The sequence below is a fragment of the Myotis daubentonii genome, chromosome 2 (assembly GCF_963259705.1).
Source record: "Myotis daubentonii chromosome 2, mMyoDau2.1, whole genome shotgun sequence".
NCBI classification, from domain to species: Eukaryota; Metazoa; Chordata; class Mammalia; order Chiroptera; family Vespertilionidae; genus Myotis; species Myotis daubentonii.
The window spans coordinates 112,801,987-112,821,991 of record NC_081841.1 but is presented as its reverse complement, the minus strand read 5'-3'; the positions used below and the strand labels follow the sequence as shown (position 1 = coordinate 112,821,991).

Below are 20,005 nucleotides of genomic sequence, written 5' to 3'. Positions count from 1 at the left end.
TATATCACATTTTCTGTTGCTTGTAAATTAATAGATTGTCTTTATAGTAATAAAGCCAAAGCAGATTATACTGTTAGATTGTTGAAAGCAGGTTCCCATCAGGAATGACAGAGTCCTTCAGATCAGGTGGCACCTGCTCTTGCTGCCTGAAAAGCCATCCTCCCTTCTATAGTATCCCTTCCCCCATGTTCCTGGCTGTTCTTTATTTTAACCCAACTGTATGGCCTGGTCCAAGCACTGATTACAGGGATCCCACAGGGCAGAGCCACATGCAGACCCCTTGGGTTCTGACAGCAAGAATAAAATGAGGGACTCTGGTGAGTTCTCATTTAGCTGAGAAGCTGGGTCTTGTGACCAGTGGGGCACCAAATGGAATTTAAAGACAAAGGGCTTTCACCTCAGAAAATACAGAGAGGTATTATCTACCCATGTACTTCCAAAGCTTTGGGAATTTACAGGATGGAGCTCTGCTTCCTCTCCAACCATCTTCTCCCAGAGCTGTATCCCTGTGTATGCCGCATGAGGCCTTTTATAGAATGGGTGGGGAATTTTTTTCTATCTTTAGCTCCAAAGATAAAAACTAAAGTACCAAGAAAGTACATTTCTATCCTAACTGACTTGGCTGGTTCATAGCAGAATGGCACTGTCCCATTCCACCTCTCTCTTGACTCAACTGTCAAAGAGAAGCATGGCAGGTGGCAGTAAGCACCTTGCTTTGTGACCAACAGAAGGAGCATTTATGGTGCATCCTCAGGGATCTCCCACTATACTGGGTAACAGCTCAGTACTCATGATCTCTAGAGAGATTGCCCTCAGGGACCAGTTGTAATCTGCTCTTTTTTTCTAATTTGGCATTTGGGTCCCTCGAATGCAGTTAATGTGAGAAGAGCATCAGAAAGGAAAGTTCTTTCTGAATTGGAGTTGAATGTATGAATCTCATTGAAATTAAGTGTATGTGAAACTTGAAATGACAACATCAAATTAGATGAGTAGAAGTCCCTTGTGTGTGTGTTTGCATGTGCCCACATATTCTCAATTTTTTGCCTCTTTCTGTTTCGTGATCCTAGCAAATATGGTAAATTTTCTGTTTCCTTTCCTGTGGTGTTTCATTCCCTCTTTCCCTTGACTGTTTATTTTCTCCTTTCTTCTTCCCCATCATCTCTCCCTTTCTCATCTCCTTTGAACCTGGTGCAGTAGCTGGGAGCCAGCGGCTACAGCAGATCATAAATGCAACCGATCCCTTGGAGATTCAGGCTGATGTGCACTGGACACATGTTCATGAGAAAGAGGAGGAGGAGCGAACGGTACCAACCTCTGAGCCCTCCACTTCTAGAGGTAACTGCTTCAGGATCCAAGGACCTGAGGCCCCTAGGAGCATATTCTGTCCCTGCAACCCCTCTGCTTGCTGCAGGGTATTTTTCTGTCAGGGCCAAAGCCATTAGTTTAATCAAATGTAAGAGCTGACAGAACATTTCATTTCCTTGGTGTTAATGGTGACCACTGCCCTGGGCTTTTGTGTGAGAATATGTAAAGTTCTCTGTGGGTTAAGAGGTTATGGGTTCCTTCTCCCCCAAAGCAAAATAGAAAAGTGAAACTTGATCTTGAAGAAATTGAGAATTGCTTTCTTTCCCTCATATTACTAGGTAGGGTTATTCTTTCTCCACTTGATAGAATATTCTGGTCCTTTCCTCATGGAGTGTGTCTGGGTGTGAATGTGCATTGTCAGGATGGGGGCAGGGGAAGCATAGTTTGAATGGAAATTAAGTTTTAAGAAGAAATTTGTATCAAGGAGACTAAGTATTTAGCATAATTTCTAATAGCTCTAAGTTGTAGGCAAGATGATCTGTGTTCCACAGTAGGATGAAGATGAACCTTATTCTGGATTCTTTCAAGGAATAGCAAGCAATAAAAGAAAAAAAGTGGAGGGCTGTGTCAGCTGCCATGTCATTCTCACACCTTCTGACCTCCCCATACCCATCTTCTAAATACAGATCATCAACCTCTGTCTCTTCCTGTTTGGAACTGATGGAGAGCCACACACCATGCAAGTCTCTGAGTATACAAGGGGGTGGTCCCTGCATTCATGAAACAGCCTTTAATGGGGTCATTTGATTCTCCTCTGCCCCAAATCTTCACCTATCGGCAAAAACAACCTCAGTTAACTATTTCTGCAGCAATGTAAATGTATCCAGAAGCGTCCTGGCTAATATGGCTCAGTTGATTGGGTGTCGTCTGATTCGATTCCTAGTCAGGGCACATGCCTGGGTTTCGGGCTTGATCCCCAGTAGGGGGCATGCAGGAGGCAGCCGATTGATGTTTCACTCTCATCGATGTTTTCCTCTCTCTCTCCCTCTCCCTTCCTTTCTCTAAAAATCAATTTTAAAGTCTTTTTTTGTTGGTTTATTAATGTACTTAGAAGTTATGCAGGAGTGGAAGAGAGAGACCCTGCTGACCTGGGACAATGTCACACTGCCCTGCAAGGTAGAGCTATCTCTGCAGCCTTGAAACTGTATTGCCCCTCCCTGTGTTCCCTGTGTTTCCTTTCCTCTCCTGGACTGATACCGTGGTCAGTTCTGGATAGGCCCCTGGCCGTAACATCATCTTAGTTTCTCTTTTATTTTGGACTTTAGGGTTGTCCTCAACTTTCCTCACTGGGAACACTTATTCCTGTGTAACTTTGTATTTATCGTCTGTTTTAAATTCAGTGCCTGACCTTCCCTCCATACGCCGTGCAGCAGTTCAGGCCTGGCTGGAGACAGTGTCCGGAGGTAGTCTGGTGATGTTTGTTCTCTTTCCACTCACCATAACAACTGTTTCTTGGCAGCTCTGCTGATATCTTAACACTAGAATTCTGATCCTACCACTAGTGCATGCCAAGGGCGGAGGGTGGGGGAATGTGCATGCCTCACTCAGGCAGCCCATCCTTGCATGGACAAGACACGCACCCCACATTCTTCAGGGAAGATCCAGAGGCAAGCAGTAGTATAGGCAGGACAGAGACAGACACTTTCAATTAACAGAGGTTGGGTAAAAGCCAAAACTAAAGAAACATTTTTAGCACTGAGCTCTAAAGTCTATAGAAGTTAATTGAGTGTGAAAGTAAAGGAATAAAAATAATAAAGAAATCAGTTAGTAGTCCACAAACCTACTGAAATATTAGAGAAGGAGGCAGTCGGTACTCAGGGGGACCGATGGAAAACTTATCTGTGAAAAGGGGAAAGCAAAGGAAGGCAGGTGTTGTTCAGCTAAAAGCAGATGGACATGCTGGGCATAATCAGCTGGGTCCTCAGACTAAGGTGAAAGTATCTCTTTAAGCCAAGGGGTAGCTAAGAAACCTCAGTTGTCCTTCTGAAACTTTTCTGGAGAGGTGTTTCTCAACGAGGGGGTTCCTGGCATTTGGGGCAGGACAGTTCTTTTCATTGCAAGATGCTTAAAATCCTTGACCTCTACCCTCCAAATGTCAGTGCAGTCTCCACTCCCACTCCCATCCATAGAACAACCAAAAGTGCCTCTATACAATACCAGTTAACACTCAGGGAAGGGCAGAAGTGACCCTGGGTGAGAACCACTATGCCAGTGGTTATTTCTGGGATGGGCAGGATTGGAACTCATGGATCTTACCACCAGCCTCTTCCCGTCCAGCACATTGTCCTCACAAGCAACAGAGGAAAGGGGCATGAGCACACCATGAGAGGCACCTTCCTGCATACAGCAGGGAGAACTGAACCAGAGTCTTAGCTCTGAGTATAGGAACTGCTGCTCACTCTCTCCTAGTCAGTTTGTATCTCCAGAATGGTTGAACAAGACTGAGGTGTCAGGACTTCCTAGCTGGCGGCTAAGTGTGGCAGTGATTTCTGGCTTCCATAGTGTGTGGCAGCTTCTAGCCCCCTGCACTCCATCTTAACCTGGCTCTAACCCCCAGTTCCATCCCCCAAGCTGTGTCTCTCAACATCTGGTGCTATACTGATACTCCTCACTTATTTGTGTTGATATATGTGACAATGGTTCTTCTCAAGGACTATAAACTTCTCACCCATCTGACTCTCCAACAGACCTTTCTTAGTAGAAACTCATAATGAGAAACACGTGAGTATGAGGGTCAGGCCTGTGCTGAAGCCGATGCATTGCAGTGTGCCTTGCCCTATGCAGATGAGGTGTCTGGTCCTTGGTCTCCTCTGTGCTTACCAACAATAGTGCAAAGTTAGCACCTGATACCCAGGCACTCAGAGTAATTTGAGCACACATATTGGCACAATGAGCCTCTCCACCACAGGCCCAGGTTGAGTTCCCTCCAGGTTGGGGTGGTGCCAAGGAGAAAGATTCTAGGGAAGGAGCAGTGTCTGCCAGCCTTGTCAGCAATGGGGTAGTACAACCATGAACTTGCTCTCTAGACAGAAAGCTCAGGTGTGAGGAGCACAGAGATTTGTCTGTACCTCAGAGGTCCCACTTTCTGATGTTGATAAACTGACTTCCTTGAGTGACCAATGGCAGTGTTACCACACAGAGGTTTTAAGGCTGTGGAAATATTTGGGTAGTATCCCTCAGTCTTTTCTCAGCAGATGCCATTGTCATAGGAATGCATCTTGGCTTTGCCAGCTCTGTGAGCTGCTCTGCTATCTCAAGGGAGAATGTGACATTATCTGTTTGCCAGTCTAGAACTTGTCCTGGAACACTCCAGACATCTTTAGTATAGTTCTCCAAAGCTTCATGTAAAAACCAGCACCCACTTTTTAGTAAGCTCAGTATACACAGGATGTTACACAGCTTTTAAGGAATTATTAAAAGCAAAAAGTCAAGAAATAAAACATTGCCAGTGTCTTCAAAGTGCCCCTTCCCTTCTTCCTACCCCAAAAGGTAGGCACTTCCTTGATTTTCACTGTACCCTGACCCCAGGGACCATGCTTATGTTTCTGCCACACTCACTCTGCACATCCTTCAGGTGTGGGGTACAGATTCACAAGGCTGGCCTGTGAGCAGACAGTGGCCTAGTAATTACATAGCTGTCCTCTCAAATTCAACATAACCTTGTAAGAAATCCATCCAACTGTGCTACAGCCAGATCCTCTGCCACCCACCTTCCCTTGGGCTTTGATCCTCAGGCTCTTGTATTTGCAAACCAGAGCATAAGCCCTTTTCCTAAATGAAAACCTTTAAGAATGATTTGAGGGAGATTAAAAATGGTGGCAGAGTAAGTGGATGCTGCACAGACACACTGCAAGGACCAAACTGGAATTACAACTAAAATACAAAAAACTTACTGAATAATCAACAGAAGACTCGCTGGAGAGAACCCTGATAATCAAAGATGGAAAGTGGAGACTGCATAGAGACTAGTAGGAGGGGTGGAGGCGTGAAAGGACTGGCCGGGTTCCCACAGACAGCAACTGAAGTTCCAGAGAGATATCTTATCTGTGAGGGATTGCCACTGAGAATTCTGGGGTCAAATCCCCAAGCTGGGCCCCCAAACAGAAAGCACCAGAACTGAGAGGGGTACCTACATAACATCTGGATATGAAAAGCAGCCAGGTTGCTGTCTGCCAGGGAGAGATGGCTGGAAATGCAGGCACCCTCTTAAAGGGCCAATGTACAACTGAAGCTGATGCAGTGCAGTATACCTTGTGCTCCAGCAGAGGGAGGGCAGAGTGGATTGGAGCTGTGTGAGCAGAAGCCAGGATCAGGAGCTCTGGGGTTAGACCTCAAAAGGCAGACACCCCAATGTCCTATGCTGAGTCATTCCCTCAAGCTGCAGAGATCATTTTATCATGCAGACATTTGCTATACAGGCAGCTTGCCTTGGGGGAAGACAGTTGACCTACCCCAGTGGTCGGCAAACTGTGGCTTGCAAGCCGCAGTTTTCCGACCACTGACCTACCCTATTGGAAAACACCTTGCCCCACATGAGGAGTTTCTGAGGCCCATTAAGAGACTGAGAATAACAATTAGCCTCCATGCAAAAGCAATTGCCCCACCCTATTGACAAAACACTCACCACACCTGTGGAGGATTGCCTGAGGGATATTCAAGACTGAATCCTATCAGTTGGTAGACAGAGGTGATCTCTGGAGGCTTAGAGTCTTTGCCTGATCTAATTAGTTAGAAACAGCATTTGACACTGTCCACACTAGAGATTGAGAGGCATAGCAGATCAACCTAATACATAGACACAAACCCTAACAGGCAGTCAAAATGAGGGTACAAAGAAACAACCCCCAAATGAAAATCGAGAATTCTCCAGAAGAGATAAATGAAATGGAGATAAGAAATGTATCTGATATAGAGTTCAGAATAATGATGGTAAAGATGCTCAACAGCATGAGAAGAGATATAGTAACTATGAAAACAGGAAATAAAGGATATCAGAGCACAAAGAACACATTGGAAGGAATGCACAGCAGATTAGAGGAAGTTGAGGATTGAATTAGTGAATTAGAAGATAAGGTTGAGATAAATCACTCACTCAGAGAACCAAGAAGAAAAACAAGAGGACAGCTTAAGGGAGCTGTGGGACAACATGAAATGTAACAATATTTGAATAGTAGGTGTGCCAGAAGAGGCAGAAAGAGAGAAAGGGATAGAGAATGTGTTTGATGAAATAATGGCAGAAAACTTCCCTAACCTGGTAAAGGAAAAAGTCACACAGTCCAGGAGGCACAGAAACCCCAAGCAAGAAGAACCCAAACAGGCCCATGCACAGAAACATCTTAATTAAAATGACAAAAATTAAAGAGAGAATCTTAAAGACAGCAAGAGAAAAGCAAACTATTACCTACAAAGGAGCTCCCATAAAACTGACACCTGATTTATCATCAGAAACTCTCAGGCCAGAAAGGAATGGCATGAAGTACTCAAGGTAATGGAAAGCAAGGATCTGAAACCAAAATTACTATAAACCAAAATTACTTTGAGTGAAAGGCTATCATTCAAAATAGATGGTGAAATAAAGAGCTTCCTAGATAAAAAAGGGCTAACAGAATACATCATCACCAAGCCAGCATTACAAGAAATGCTAAAGGGTCTGCTGTAATGAGAAGAAATAAAGGGAGAAACCTAGGGATACAGAATTAAAATGACAATAAATAAGTACCTGTCAGTAATAATCACAAATATAAATGGACTAAATGCTCCAATTAAAAGACATAGGGTAGCTGAATGGCTACAAAAACATGACCCAACTGTATGTTGTCTACAAGAGACCTGCCTCAGAACAAAACACTCACACAGGATGAGAGTGAAGAGATGGAAAAAACATTTTTCATGCAAATGGAAATGAAGCAAAAGCTGGAGTAGCAATACTCATATCTTACAAAATAGACTTCAAAATGAAGGCCATCACAAGAGAAAACAAAGGTCACTACATAATACTAAAGGGATCAATCTAACAAGAGGATATAACCCTGGTAAACATATATGCACCCAATATAGAAACATCTAAACATATTTTTTTTAAAAAACCATCTAGAGGCCCTAGTCAGTTTGGCTCAGTGGATAGAGCGTCAGCCTACTGACCAGAGGGCCCCAGGTTCATTTCTGGTCAGGGGCACCTAACTCAGTTGCAGGTTCCTCCCCAGCCTGGGCCCTGGTCAGGCGCATGCAAGAGCAACCAATCAATGTGTTTATCTCACATCCATTTTCCTATCTGTCTTCCCTTCTCTCTTCCACTCTATCTAAAATCAGCCCTAACTGGTTTGGCTCAATAGATAGAGCGGGGGTCCTCAAACTACAGCCCGCGGGCCACATGCGGCCCGCCGAAAACATTTATCTCGTCCACCGGGTGTTTTTGCCGCTGCTGTGTATATAGGAATTTGTTCATAGTATTTTTTTTTAAACTATAGTCCGGCCCTCCAATGGTCTGAGGGACCGTGAACTAGCCCCCTGTTTAAAAAGTTTGAGGACCCCTGATAGAGCGTCAGCCTGCGGACTGAAAGGCCCCAGGTTCAATTCCAGTCAAGGGCATGTACCTTGGTTGCGGGCACATCCCCAGTAGGAGGTGTGCAGGAGGCAGCTGATTGATGTTTCTCTCCCATCAATGTTTCTAACTCTCTGACCCTCTCCCTTCCTCTCTGTAAAAAATCAATAAAATATATTTTTAAAAAAATTTTTTTAGATAAAATAAAATCAATGGAAAAATACCCTAGGGTGAGGATTAAGCAAAAACAATAAAAAAAATTTTTAGAGGACTTCAAGGGAGAGATCAACAACAACAGAGTCATAGTAGGGGGCTTTAATACCCCACTGACTTCACTGGATAGATCTTCCAGACAAAAAATTAACAAGGAAATGGTGACTCTAAATGACACACTGGATCAGATGATTTAATTGACATTTATAGAACATTTCACCCAAAGCTGTGACATTCTTCTCAAGTGCACATGGCTCATTCTCAAAGATAGACCACATGTTAGGACACAAAACTAGTCTCTACAAGTTGAGGAACATTGAGATCATATCAAGCATCTTCTCAAATCACAGTGGAATGAAATTAGAAATCAACTACAGTAAAACACCCAAAACTTTCAAATACATGGAGGCTAAATAGCATGTTATTAAACAATGAATGGATTACCACCAAGATCAAGAAAGAAATAAAAAGTCTTCTGGGAAACAAATGACAATGAACACATAACCCAAAATCGCTGGGACACAGCAAAACCAGTCCTGAGAGGGAAGTTCATAGCACTACAAGACTACCTCAAAAAAACAAAAAACAAAATAATAATAATAATAATAATAATAAACTAACCCTACAACTTACAGAACTAGAAAGAGAACCCACAACAAAAGCTCAGAGTAAGTAGAAGGAAGGAAATAATAAAGATTGGAGCAGATATAAATGACATAGAGACTAAAAAAATACAAAAAAAAATAAATGAAACAAGAGCTGGTTCTTGGAAAGGATAAACAGTCTTGATGAGCCGTTAGCCAGACTCATCAAGAAACAATGAGAGCCATAACCAGTTTGGCTCAGTGGATAGAGCATTGGCCTGCAGACTGAAAGGTCCCAGGTTCGATTCCGGTCAAGGGCATGTACCTTGGTTGCGGGCACATCCCCAGTGGGTGGTGTGCAGGAGGCAGCTGATCGATGTTTCTCTCTCATCGATGTTTCTAACTATCTCTCTCTCCCTTCCTCTCTGTAAAAAATCAATAAAATATATTTTTAAAAAAAGAAAGAAAGAAAGAAAAAAGAAACAATAAGAGAGGACACAAACAAATAAAGTCAGAAACTAAAGTGGAGAAGTAACCACTGACACCATAGAAATACAATGGATTGTAAGAAAATTCTATGAACAACTAGTATATGCCAACAAGCTGGACAATGGAAGAATTCCTAGAAAAATCAATATCCCGCACTCTAGAGGAGAACCAAGATGGCGGCATAGGTTAACGCCGGAGTTTGCTGCTTTGAACAACTACTTCAAAAGTGAAACCAAAAAACGGAAGGGACATCACCCAGAACCACAGGAACGCTGGCTGAGTGGAAGTCCTACAACTAGGAGGAAAGAGAAACGCACACGGACACTCAGAGGAGGCGCAGTGCTGAAGTCAAATTCTGAGGTGCAGAGTGCGTGGAGCGGGCTGGCGGCGGAGGGCGCGGTTGTTGTTTTCAATCGGGAGGGAGTCGCAGACTCTGAGCACCAGATCCGGGCGAGTCTTTAGGGACCCAGACTCAAACGGGAGAAGCGGGACAGTCTGGGTTCGGTCAGAGCAAGTGCAGCTTTCTCTTCGAGCTTTGCAGCGGCATAACTGCTCTCTCCGGCCCACCCTGTTGATCCTGTGCGACCCGCCCCGCCCAAGCCCTGCACAGAGGCATTTGCCGGATAGCCTCAGGCAAAGGCTAGATTAGCACCTCCCTAGAGGACAGAAGTTCTCTCACTGCTGACACAGCTGATTCTCATAGCCACTTGGCCTGGAGGTCAAACCCTCCCTGGAATTAGCTACAACAATCAAGATTTAACTATAAGACTGCGAACAAAGACCACTAGGGGGTGCACCAAGGAAGCATAACAAAATGCGGAGACAAAGAAACAGGACAAAATTGTCAATGGAAGATATAGAGTTCAGAACCACACTTTTAAGGTCTCTCAAGAACTGTTTAGAAGCTGCCGATAAACTTAATGAGATCTACACGAAAACTAATAAGACCCTCGATCTTATATTGGGGAACCAACTAGAAATTAAGCATACACGGACTGAAATAACGAATATTATACAGACGCCCGACAGCAGACCAGAGGAGCGCAAGAATCAAGTCAATGATTTGAAATGCGAGGAAGCAAAAAACATCCAACCGGAAAAGCAAAATGAAAAAAGAATCCAAAAATGCGAGGATAGTGTAAGGAGCCTCTGGGACAGCTTCAAGCGTACCAACATCAGAATTATAGGGGTGCCAGAAGATGAGAGAGAGCAAGATATTGAAAACCTATTTGAAGAAATAATGACAGAAAACTTCCCCCACCTGGTGAAAGAAATGGACTTACAGGTCCAAGAAGCGCGGAGAACCCCAAACAAAAGGAATCCAAAGAGGACCACACCAAGACACATCATAATTAAAATGCCAAGAGCAAAAGATAAAGAGAGAATCTTAAAAACAGCAAGAGAATGAAACTCAGTTACCTACAAGGGAAAACCCATACGACTGTCAGCTGATTTCTCAACAGAAACTTTGCAGGCCAGAAGGGAGTGGCAAGAAATATTCAAAGTGATGAATACCAAGAACCTACAACCAAGATTACTTTATCCAGCAAAGCTATCATTCAGAATTGAAGGTCAGATAAAGAGCTTCACAGATAAGGAAAAGCTAAAGGAGTTCATCACCACCAAACCAGGATTATATGAAATGCTGAAAGGTATCCTTTAAGAAGAGGAAGAGGAAGAAAAAGGTAAAGATACAAATTATGAACAACAAATATGCATCTATCAACAAGTGAATCTAAGAATCAAGTGAATAAATAATCTGATGAACAGAATGAACTGTTGATTATAATAGAATCAGGGACATAGAAAGGGAATGGACTGACTATTCTTGGGGGGGAAAGGGGTGTGGGAGATGTGGGAAGAGACTGGACAAAAATCGTGCACCTATGGATGAGGACAGTGGGTGGGGAGTGAGGGCGGAGGGTGGGGCGGGAACTGGGAGGAGGGGAGTTATGGGGGGGGGAAAATAAAAAGAGGAACAAATGTAATAATCTGAACAATAAAAATTTAACTAAAAAAGAAAAAAAAGAAAAATCAATATCCCAAAACTGAATTAGGAAAAATTAGAAAACCTGAATAGACCAATAACAACTGATGAGATAGAAGCAGTAATAATAAAAATAAAATAAAACTTCCAGCAAACGTCCAGGACCAGAAGGCTTCACAGGGGAGTTTTACCAAACATTCAAAGAAGAACTAACACTTATCCTCCTCAAACTATTCCAAAAAATCCAAGAGGAAGGAACACTTCCAAGCTCTTTTTATGAGGCCAGCATTACCCTAATTTCAAAACCAGATACAAACACTACAAAGAAAGAGAATTACAGGCCAATATCCCTAGTGAACACAGATGCTAAAATTCTCAACAAAATATTACTCAGATTCAGCAATATATTTAAAAGATCATACACCATGACCATAAGGGATGCAAGGCTGGTACAATATTTGCAAATCAATAAATGTGATACATGCCCTGACCGATTTGGCTCAGTGGATAGAGCGTCGGCCATGGACTGAAGGGTCCCAGGTTCGATTCCGGTCAAGGGCATGTACCTTGGTTGTGGGCACATCCCCAGTAGGGGGTGTGCAGGAGGCAGCTGATCGATGTTTCTCTCTCATCAATGTTTCTAACTCTCTGTCCCTCTCCTTTCCTCTCTGTAAAAAAACAATAAAATATATATTTTTAAAAAATGTGATACATAAACAAATTGAAAAACAAAAATCACATGATAATATCAATAGATGCAAAAAAAGCATTTGACAAAATCCAACACCCATTTTTTTATCAAAACTCTCAGCAAAGTGGGAATAGAGGGAGCATATCTTAACAGGATAAAGGTCATATATGGCAAACCTACAGCAAACATCATACTCAGGGGGCAAAAACTAAAACCATTTTCCCTAAGAACAGGTACAAGACAGCGATGTCCGCTTTCACCACTCTTATTCAATACTAGAGGCTTGGTGCACAAAATTTGTGCACTCAGGGGGTCCCTCAGCCCAGCCTGCACCCTCTCACAGTCAAGGAGCCCTTGGGGGCAGTCCAACATCCTTAGTGCTGCCACAGAGGCGGGAGAGGCTCCCGCCACTGGCGCTGCACTTGCCAACCATGAGCCTGGCTTCTGGTTGAGCAGCGCTCCCCCTGTGGGAGCACACGGACCACCAGGGGCCAGCTCCTGCATTGAGCGTCATTTTCCTGGTGGTCAGTGTGCATCATAGCGACTGGTCATTCTGCTGCTCTGTCTATTGGCATATTAGCCTTTTATACCTGTAGGATCAGGCCGAAACCCGCTCTCTGACATCCCCCAAGGGGTCTCGGATTGCGAGAGGGTGCAGGCCTGGCCGAGGGACCCCACCGGTGCACAGTTGGGGCCAGGGAGGGACACAGGAGGTTGGCCAGCCAGGGAGGGACCGTGGGAGGGCTCCAGGGCATGGTCGGCCCATCTTGCTCAGTCCCAATCGGCTGGACCCCAGCAGCAAGCTAACCTACTGGTCGGAGTGTCTGCCTCCTGGTGGTCAGTGCACATCATAGCAAGAGGTTGAGTGGCCTTAGCATACCATTAGCATATTACGCTTTGATTGCTTGAACAGCCAACTGGTCAACCAGACACTTAGCATATTAGGCTTTTATTATACAGGATAGTACTGGAAGGCCCAGACATAGCAATTAGACAAGAAGAAAACATAAAAGGCATCCAAATTGGAAAGAGGAAGAAAAACTCATTATTTGCAGATGACATGGTATTGTGCATTAAAAACCTAAAAACACCACCAAAAATCTACTAGATTTAATAAATTAATTTGGCAATGTAGCAAGATCCAAAAAAAAACACCCAAAAATATGTCTTTTTATACATCAACTAGAGGCCCGGTGCATGAATTTGTGCACGGGTGGGGTCCAGCTGGCCCACCCCAATGGGGGCCAACCAGGGCCAGGCCAGAGGGGGGGAGGGAATGTGGGCGGGGCCGGCTGGGGGAGGGGCTGCGGGAGGTTGGGGGTCTGATCAGCGGCCCAATCAGGCCAGTTGGCCGCTGCAGTGCGTGTCACAGTGACTGGTCATTCTGTTTGACCGCAGTGCATGTCATAGCAACCGATTGTTCCATCCTTCCGGTCACTTGGCGTGTATGTGTGTGTGTGTGTGTGTGTGTGTGTGTGTGTGTGTGTAGACTGGAGGCCCAGTGCACAAAATTCGTGCACTGGGAGTGGGGTGGGGTCCCTCAGCCCGGCCTGTGCCTTCTCATATTCGGGACCCCTTGCTCCTTACCACCCGCCTGCTTGCTGCTCCCTACCACTCGGCTCGCTGCTCCTTAGTGCTGCCACAGAGGTTCCTGCCACCTACACTGCACTTGCCAGCTGTGAGCCCAGCTTCTGAATGACCACCAGGGGGCAGCTCCTACATTGAGCATCTGCCCCCTGGTGGTCAGTTCATAGCGACCGGTCATTCCACCATTCAGTAAATTTGCATTATTAGGGTTTTATTATATAGGATAGGATATTGAATGTAAATGAAAAATAAAATTTTAAAAAGAACCAAATAAAATTTTAGATCTGAAAATTTATATATATATATACACACACACACTAGGGGCCTGGTGCATGAAATTCGTGCACTGGGTGTGTGTGTGGGGGGGGGGGGGGAGTGTCCCTCAGCCCAGCCTGCCCCCTCTCACATACTGAGAGCCCTCAGGCGTTGACCCCCATCACCCTCCAATCGCAGGATCGGCCCCTTGCCCAGGCCTGACTCCTCTGGCCTAGGCATCCAGCCCGGGCAGCGGGGACCCGCAGCTGCAGCGGCCCCGCGATCGTGGGCTTCGCTTTAGGCCCAGGCAAGGGACCCCTAGCTCCCGGGACTGCCAGCTTCGACCGTGCCCAGCTCCTATCGCTGGCTCCACCCCTACTTCCTGCTATCACTGGCCAGGGCGAAAAAGGCACCTGATTCTCCGATCATAGCTCCCCCCTGGGTTTCCAATCACTGTCAGTGGCAGGGGGCTTCTTCCTGCTTTCCCTTTCGCCTCCCTGCATTGTGCCTACATATGCAAATTAACCGCCATCTTGTTGGCAGTTAACTGCTAATCTTAGTTGGCAGTTAATTTGCATATAGCCCTGATTAGCCAATGAAAAGGGTAGCTTGTATGCCAATTACCATTTTTCTCTTTTATTAGTGTTGAGATATATATATATATATATATATATATATATATATATATATATATACTTTTTTTTTAATTTTCACCTAAGGATGTTTTTTAAGTTGATTTTTAGAGAGAGAAACATCCATGTGACAGAGAAATACCAGTAGGCTGCCTCTGCACCTGCTGAACCAATGGGATCTAACCTAAACCTAAGTATGTGCCCTAACCTAGAATCCAACAGGAAAACCCTTTGGTGTACAGGTTGAGACTCCAACCAATTGAGCCACCTGGCTAGGGCAGATTTGAAAAAAATTTTTAAATGTACCTCCGGGCCCTGGTCGGTGTGGATCAGTAGTTAGTGTGTCCTCCCACGCACCAAAGGGTCATGGGTTTGATTCCAGATGAGGACACATACACAGGTTGTGGGTTCCATCCATGTCGGATTGCTTGGGCAACTGATTGATGTTTCTCTTTCTCTTTCCCTCTCCCTTCCTCTCTCTCTAGAATCAATGAAAAAAACATATCCTTAGAGGAGAACTTAAAAAGAAAAAAAAAAATGCTCGTTTGGGTCAGTGGATAGTGCTTCTGCAGTCGGACTGAAGGGTACCGGGTTGGATTCCAATCAAGGGCAAGTACCTGGGTTGCAGGCTCAATCCGGGGCCCTGGTCGGGGATTCAGCAAGAGGCAACCAATTGATGTCTCTCACATTAGTTTCTGTCTTTCTCCCTCCCTTCCATTCTCTGTTAAAAAAAAAAAAATCAATGCAAAAATGTCCTCAGGTGAGGATTAGCCAAAACAAACAAACAAACACCCATTCCCAGTGTGATTATTGACGGAGCATATGAAGTATTTGTTGAATGAACTGGAAGAGATGGGACTTCGCTTTCTGTTTTAGCAATTCTGCAAGCCAGAAGGTTTATTTTTATTTTTTAATATATTGATTTTTTTACAGAGAGGAAGGGAGCGGGATAGGAATTTAGAAACACCGATGAGAGAGAAACATCGGTCAGCTGCCTCCTGCACACACACACACACACACACACACACACACACACACACACACACCCCGGGATGTACCTTCAACCAAGGTACATGCCCTTGACCAGAATCGAACCCAGGAACCCTCAGTCCGCAGGCCGACGCTCTATCCACTGAGCCAAACTGGTTAGGGCCAGAGGGTTTATTTTTTATTTTAATTTTTGATTGATTATTTTAGAGAGAGGAAGGGAGCGAGAGAAACACCAGTGTGCTGTTCCACTTACTATGCTCTCTTTGGTTGCTTCTTGTCTGTGCCCTGACCAGGGATCCAACCGGCAACCTTGTTGTATCAGGAGGAGGTTTTAACCCACTGCGCTGCAGGCTGCCTGTCAGGGCCCCTCAACAAAACCCCTCTGGTGTGCCCTGGCCCCTGCTGTGGGTCGGTGCTCCTCTGCCACAGTGAAGGTTTGGGTTCCATTCTGTCAGGGTACCTACTTAGGTTTCAGGTTTGATCCCTGGTCCGGGCTGACTGCTGCTCAGGAAGTGACTGAGGACCATGTGCTCTAGTCATTCATCAGGGAGCTGGGGTTCCATTGCTGACATGGCCGACTCTGATCCCCGCTACCTCCGCTCCTCCATCAAGGGCGACTTCAACTATGGCCGCTGTGTGGCCTCCAGGTAGGTCGCCCTCTCTACTGCTCGCCAGGCCTGGCTGCCACCCAGTCACCCCGGGAGGCGGATTTCCGTGTTCCCAGGGAGAGCGCCCTCCGCGCCGGACTCCCAGGGAGAGCGCGGTCCCAGAGGGAAAGCACTTTGCTCTGCCTCCCTTTGGGGCTCCGGGGCCAGAGCGGAGCGCTCATCTTGCGCAAGGCTCGGAGGGGAGAGCCGCCCCAGGGAGGCCTCCTAGCTGGGTGCTGAGAAAACGAAACTGGAGCCCTTCCTCCTTGAACCCTGTCGTCTTCGGGCATGTGAATGCATTTTATTTTATTTGACGCAGCCTCATGTACCTGGCCTTGTATGGCACGCAGCCACGCCCACCCGCTCCTGCTGGTCTTTACCTGTGAGGGTGTCCTGGCTAATTAGCATATTCCTCTCTTATTATATAGGATATATTAGATAATGAATTCTCAGAAAGAGAAACTTAAAAAAAAGCATCCCGTTTATCATTGCAACAAAAAATTAAGATACTTAGGAATAAATTTAACCACAGAGGTAAAAGACTTGTACTTGGAAAACGATAGGACACTAAGAAAAGAGAGAGAAGATATAAACAAGTGGAAGAATATTCCATGTTCTAGGATTGGTAGAATCAACATCATTAAAATGTCTATACTGCCCAAGGAAAGTTACAGATTCAATGCAATCCCTACTAAAATAACACCATATTTTACAGATCTATAACAAATACTCCAACAATGTATATGGAACCAAAAAAGACTTCGAATAGCTGCAGCAATCTTAAGAAAGAAGAAAAAAGTTGGAGGAATCACAATACCAGATATCATGTTATACTACAAAGCCACCATAATCAAAACAGCTGATACTGGCACAAGAACAGGCATGTAGATCAATGGAACAAAACAGAGAATCCCAGAAATCAACCTGAGCCATTACACGCACTTAATATTTGACAAAGGTGATAAGAGCATACAATGGAGTCAAGACAATCTCTTCAATAAATGGTGTTGGGAAAATTGGACAAAAACATGCAAAAAAAATGAAACTAGACCACCAATTTACACCATACACAAGAATTAACTCAAGATAGATAAAAGACCTAAATGTAAGTCAGGAAACCATAAAAATCCTAGAAGAAACTGTAGGCAGCAAAATCTCAGACATCTCTTGTAGCAATATGTTGATAAATACATCTCCTAGGGTAGTGGTCGGCAAACTCATTAGTCAACAGTCAAATATCAACAGTACAACGATTTAAATTTCTTTTGAGAGCCAAATTTTTTAAACTTAAACTATATAGGTAGGTACATTGTTATTAACTTAATTAGGGTACTCCTAAGGCTTAGGAAGAGCCACACTCAAGGGGCCAAAGAGCCGCATGTGGCTCGCGAGCTGCAGTTTGCCGACCACGGTCCTAGGGCAAAGGAAACTAAGGAGAAAATAAATAAATGGGACTACCTTAAAAGTAAAAAGTTTCTGCACAGCAAAAGAAACCATCAACAAAATAAAAGAAAGCTCACTGTATGGGAGGATATATTTGGCAATGATACATCTGCTAAAGGGTTAATATCCAAACTATATAAGGAACTCATACAAGTTAACAAAAAGAAGACAAACAGTCCAATTAAAAAATGGGCAAAGGACCTAAGTAGAAAATTCTTCAAAGAGGACACACAGATGGCCAGGAGACATGAAAAAATGCTCAAAGTCACTAATCATCCAAGAGATACTAATTAAAATGACAATGAAGTATGAAAATGTCTGCTATCAATAAATGACAAGTGCTGGTGAGAATGTGGAGAAAAGGAAACCCTAGTACACTGCTGGTGGGAATGCTGATTGGTGCAGCCTTTATGGAAAACAGTATGGAGTTTTCTCAAAAAATTAAATATGGGCCGAAACCAGTTTGGCTCAGTGGATAGAGCGTTGGCTTGCGGACTGAAAGGTCCCAGGTTCAATTCCGGTCAAGGGCATGTACCTGGGTTGTGGGCATATCCCCAGTAGGAGATGTGCAGGAGGCAGCTGATTGAAGTTTCTCTCTCATCGATGTTTCTAACTCTCTATCTCTCTCCCTTCCTCTCTGTAAAAAATCAATAAAATATATTTTTAAAAAAATTAAATATGGGAGTGCCATTTGACCCAGTGATCCCACTTATAGGAATGTAGCCTAAGAAACCCGAAACACTAATCAGAAAGAATGTATGCATTCCTGTGTTCGGAGGAGCACAATTTACAATAACTAAGTTCTGGAAACAGCCCAAGTGCCTATGAGTAGATGAGTGGATAAAAAAGCTCTGGTACATTTATGCCATGGAATACTATGCAGCAGCAAAAATGAAGCATCTCTTACCCTTTGAGATAGCATGGAGGGACCTGGAGAGTGAAATCAGGTTAAATGAAATAAGTCAGTCAGAGAAAGACAAGTATCACATGATCTCGTTCATATGTGGAATCTAAGTAACAAAATAAGCTGATGAACAGAGTGGATCCAGAGACAAGGAAGCATGGAACAGAGTGCAGAATTTCGGAGGAAAGGTGGGGGAGAGTGGGTAGATGGGAGGGGATCAATCAAAGACCTTTTATGCATGTATGCATAACCCATGGGCGCAGAGAGTGGGGTAGTGAGAACCTGGGGCAGGGGCCAGGGATGGACTGGAGGAGGTTGATGCGGGGGGGGGGGGGGGGCGGGGGGGGAGAACATATGTAATACTTTCAATAATAAAGTTTTTTAATTAAAATAAAATAAAAACAATGATTTGTGGTTTGCTGTGTTTCAAACACTAGAAGAAGCCATTAGGACTCCTGACAAGTGAGTACTGTTAGTCTTGGATAGCACTGGCATGTCACAGCATCCTTTAAAGCAGTGCTCATTGCTTTCTTAATTGCTTTTTCTTCAAACTATTAGTGTAAGTTCTAAGTGTCCAGATGGTTGAAGCAGCTGTGTGCGTGTGTGCGTGTGCGTGTGTGTGTGTGTGTGTGTGTGTGTGTGTGTGTGTGTGTTTTAGGGGCTGGTTCCTCAGGAGAAATGAAGTTCATTAGTGCTAGTCCTGAATCCAGAAAATGAACTTTACATATCCCCTTATCCCTCCCTGTTATGCTTTAGAAAAGTATTTCTAAATTATCCCAAGCGAATTTGCTACTTCTGCCAGAATTTGTCCTGCCCCTTCTAGTGGTCTTCGCATCACAGCCTGGGGAGAAGCACTGCTGCTTTCCCACCTGCAAAGGCAGTCTCCCTATCCTGTCTTTACTTTTCTTCCTTTGACTGTTTCTGCTTTACAGTCCCATTTGATGAGGATGGCCTGGAGGAAGATGTGGATTCGGAGCCGGCAGAAATAGAAGGGGAGGCAGCAGAGAATGGGGACACGGGTGACACTGGTGCTGAGCTGGATGATGGTATGGGGGACCCCAGAGCCTCCCCTCTCCACCATGGTGAACACCCTGTTCCCCACTGCAGGACACACCAGAGTGCTTTGAACTCAGGAAAGATAAAAACAATACACATTAATCAAAAGCAGGGAGCTCAGAGGAGGCAGCAGATAGATCTGGTTCATTCCATTTTCAGTCACTAACTTGAATACCTGTTATTTCACTCTCCCATAGCCACCATTCAACATCGCCTGCATTCATTAAGTTGTGGGTGAGAAACTCAGCAGATTTGAGGCTTTATACAGAGCCTTTAATCCAGTGGATGCCCTCTGAAAGCTAGATATAAAGAGATGGTATTTTAAGAATTATAGCCTGGTTGGTTGGGAAACAAGGGCAAAGGAGTAGGCTGGGAAAAATGAGAGGAGCAGTCCAAGTAAGATAGTGAAGGGAGCATGACCTCAGCTGTGATGGTGGGGTAGCAGGCTAGGCAGTGCTAACAGGAGAGAAATGCAAGTGGGTGGTGGGCCCAGCAAGCAAGGCCTGCCCTCCACAAGCATGCCCACGGTTCTGCTTTCTGTCATGGCATATCATGTGTCATCTGGCTGTATTTCAGAAGATAGTAGAGTACCGTGTTGCAGAGGATGTGCTTTTGGATGAG

General features: G+C 44.6%; 1 protein-coding gene across 25 annotated transcripts in view; it reads left to right on the top strand.

The window, feature by feature from the left end:
* The window catches only part of MICAL3 (microtubule associated monooxygenase, calponin and LIM domain containing 3), a 279,395-nt gene that overhangs the window by 209,718 nt on the left and 49,672 nt on the right, over positions 1–20,005 (top strand). For 16 of the 25 annotated variants that reach the window (XM_059684298.1, XM_059684293.1, XM_059684292.1 and 13 more), the window contains 3 exons: positions 1,195–1,335; positions 2,706–2,768; positions 19,261–19,374. The exons of 1 other annotated variant lie outside the window; for it this stretch is intronic. In XM_059684298.1, the coding sequence (XP_059540281.1) occupies positions 1,195–1,335; positions 2,706–2,768; positions 19,261–19,374 (318 nt within the window). The remainder of the gene's footprint in view (positions 1–1,194; positions 1,336–2,705; positions 2,769–19,260; positions 19,375–20,005) is intronic. 8 more of the 25 variants (XM_059684294.1, XM_059684286.1, XM_059684282.1 and 5 more) reach the window with 7 other exon arrangements.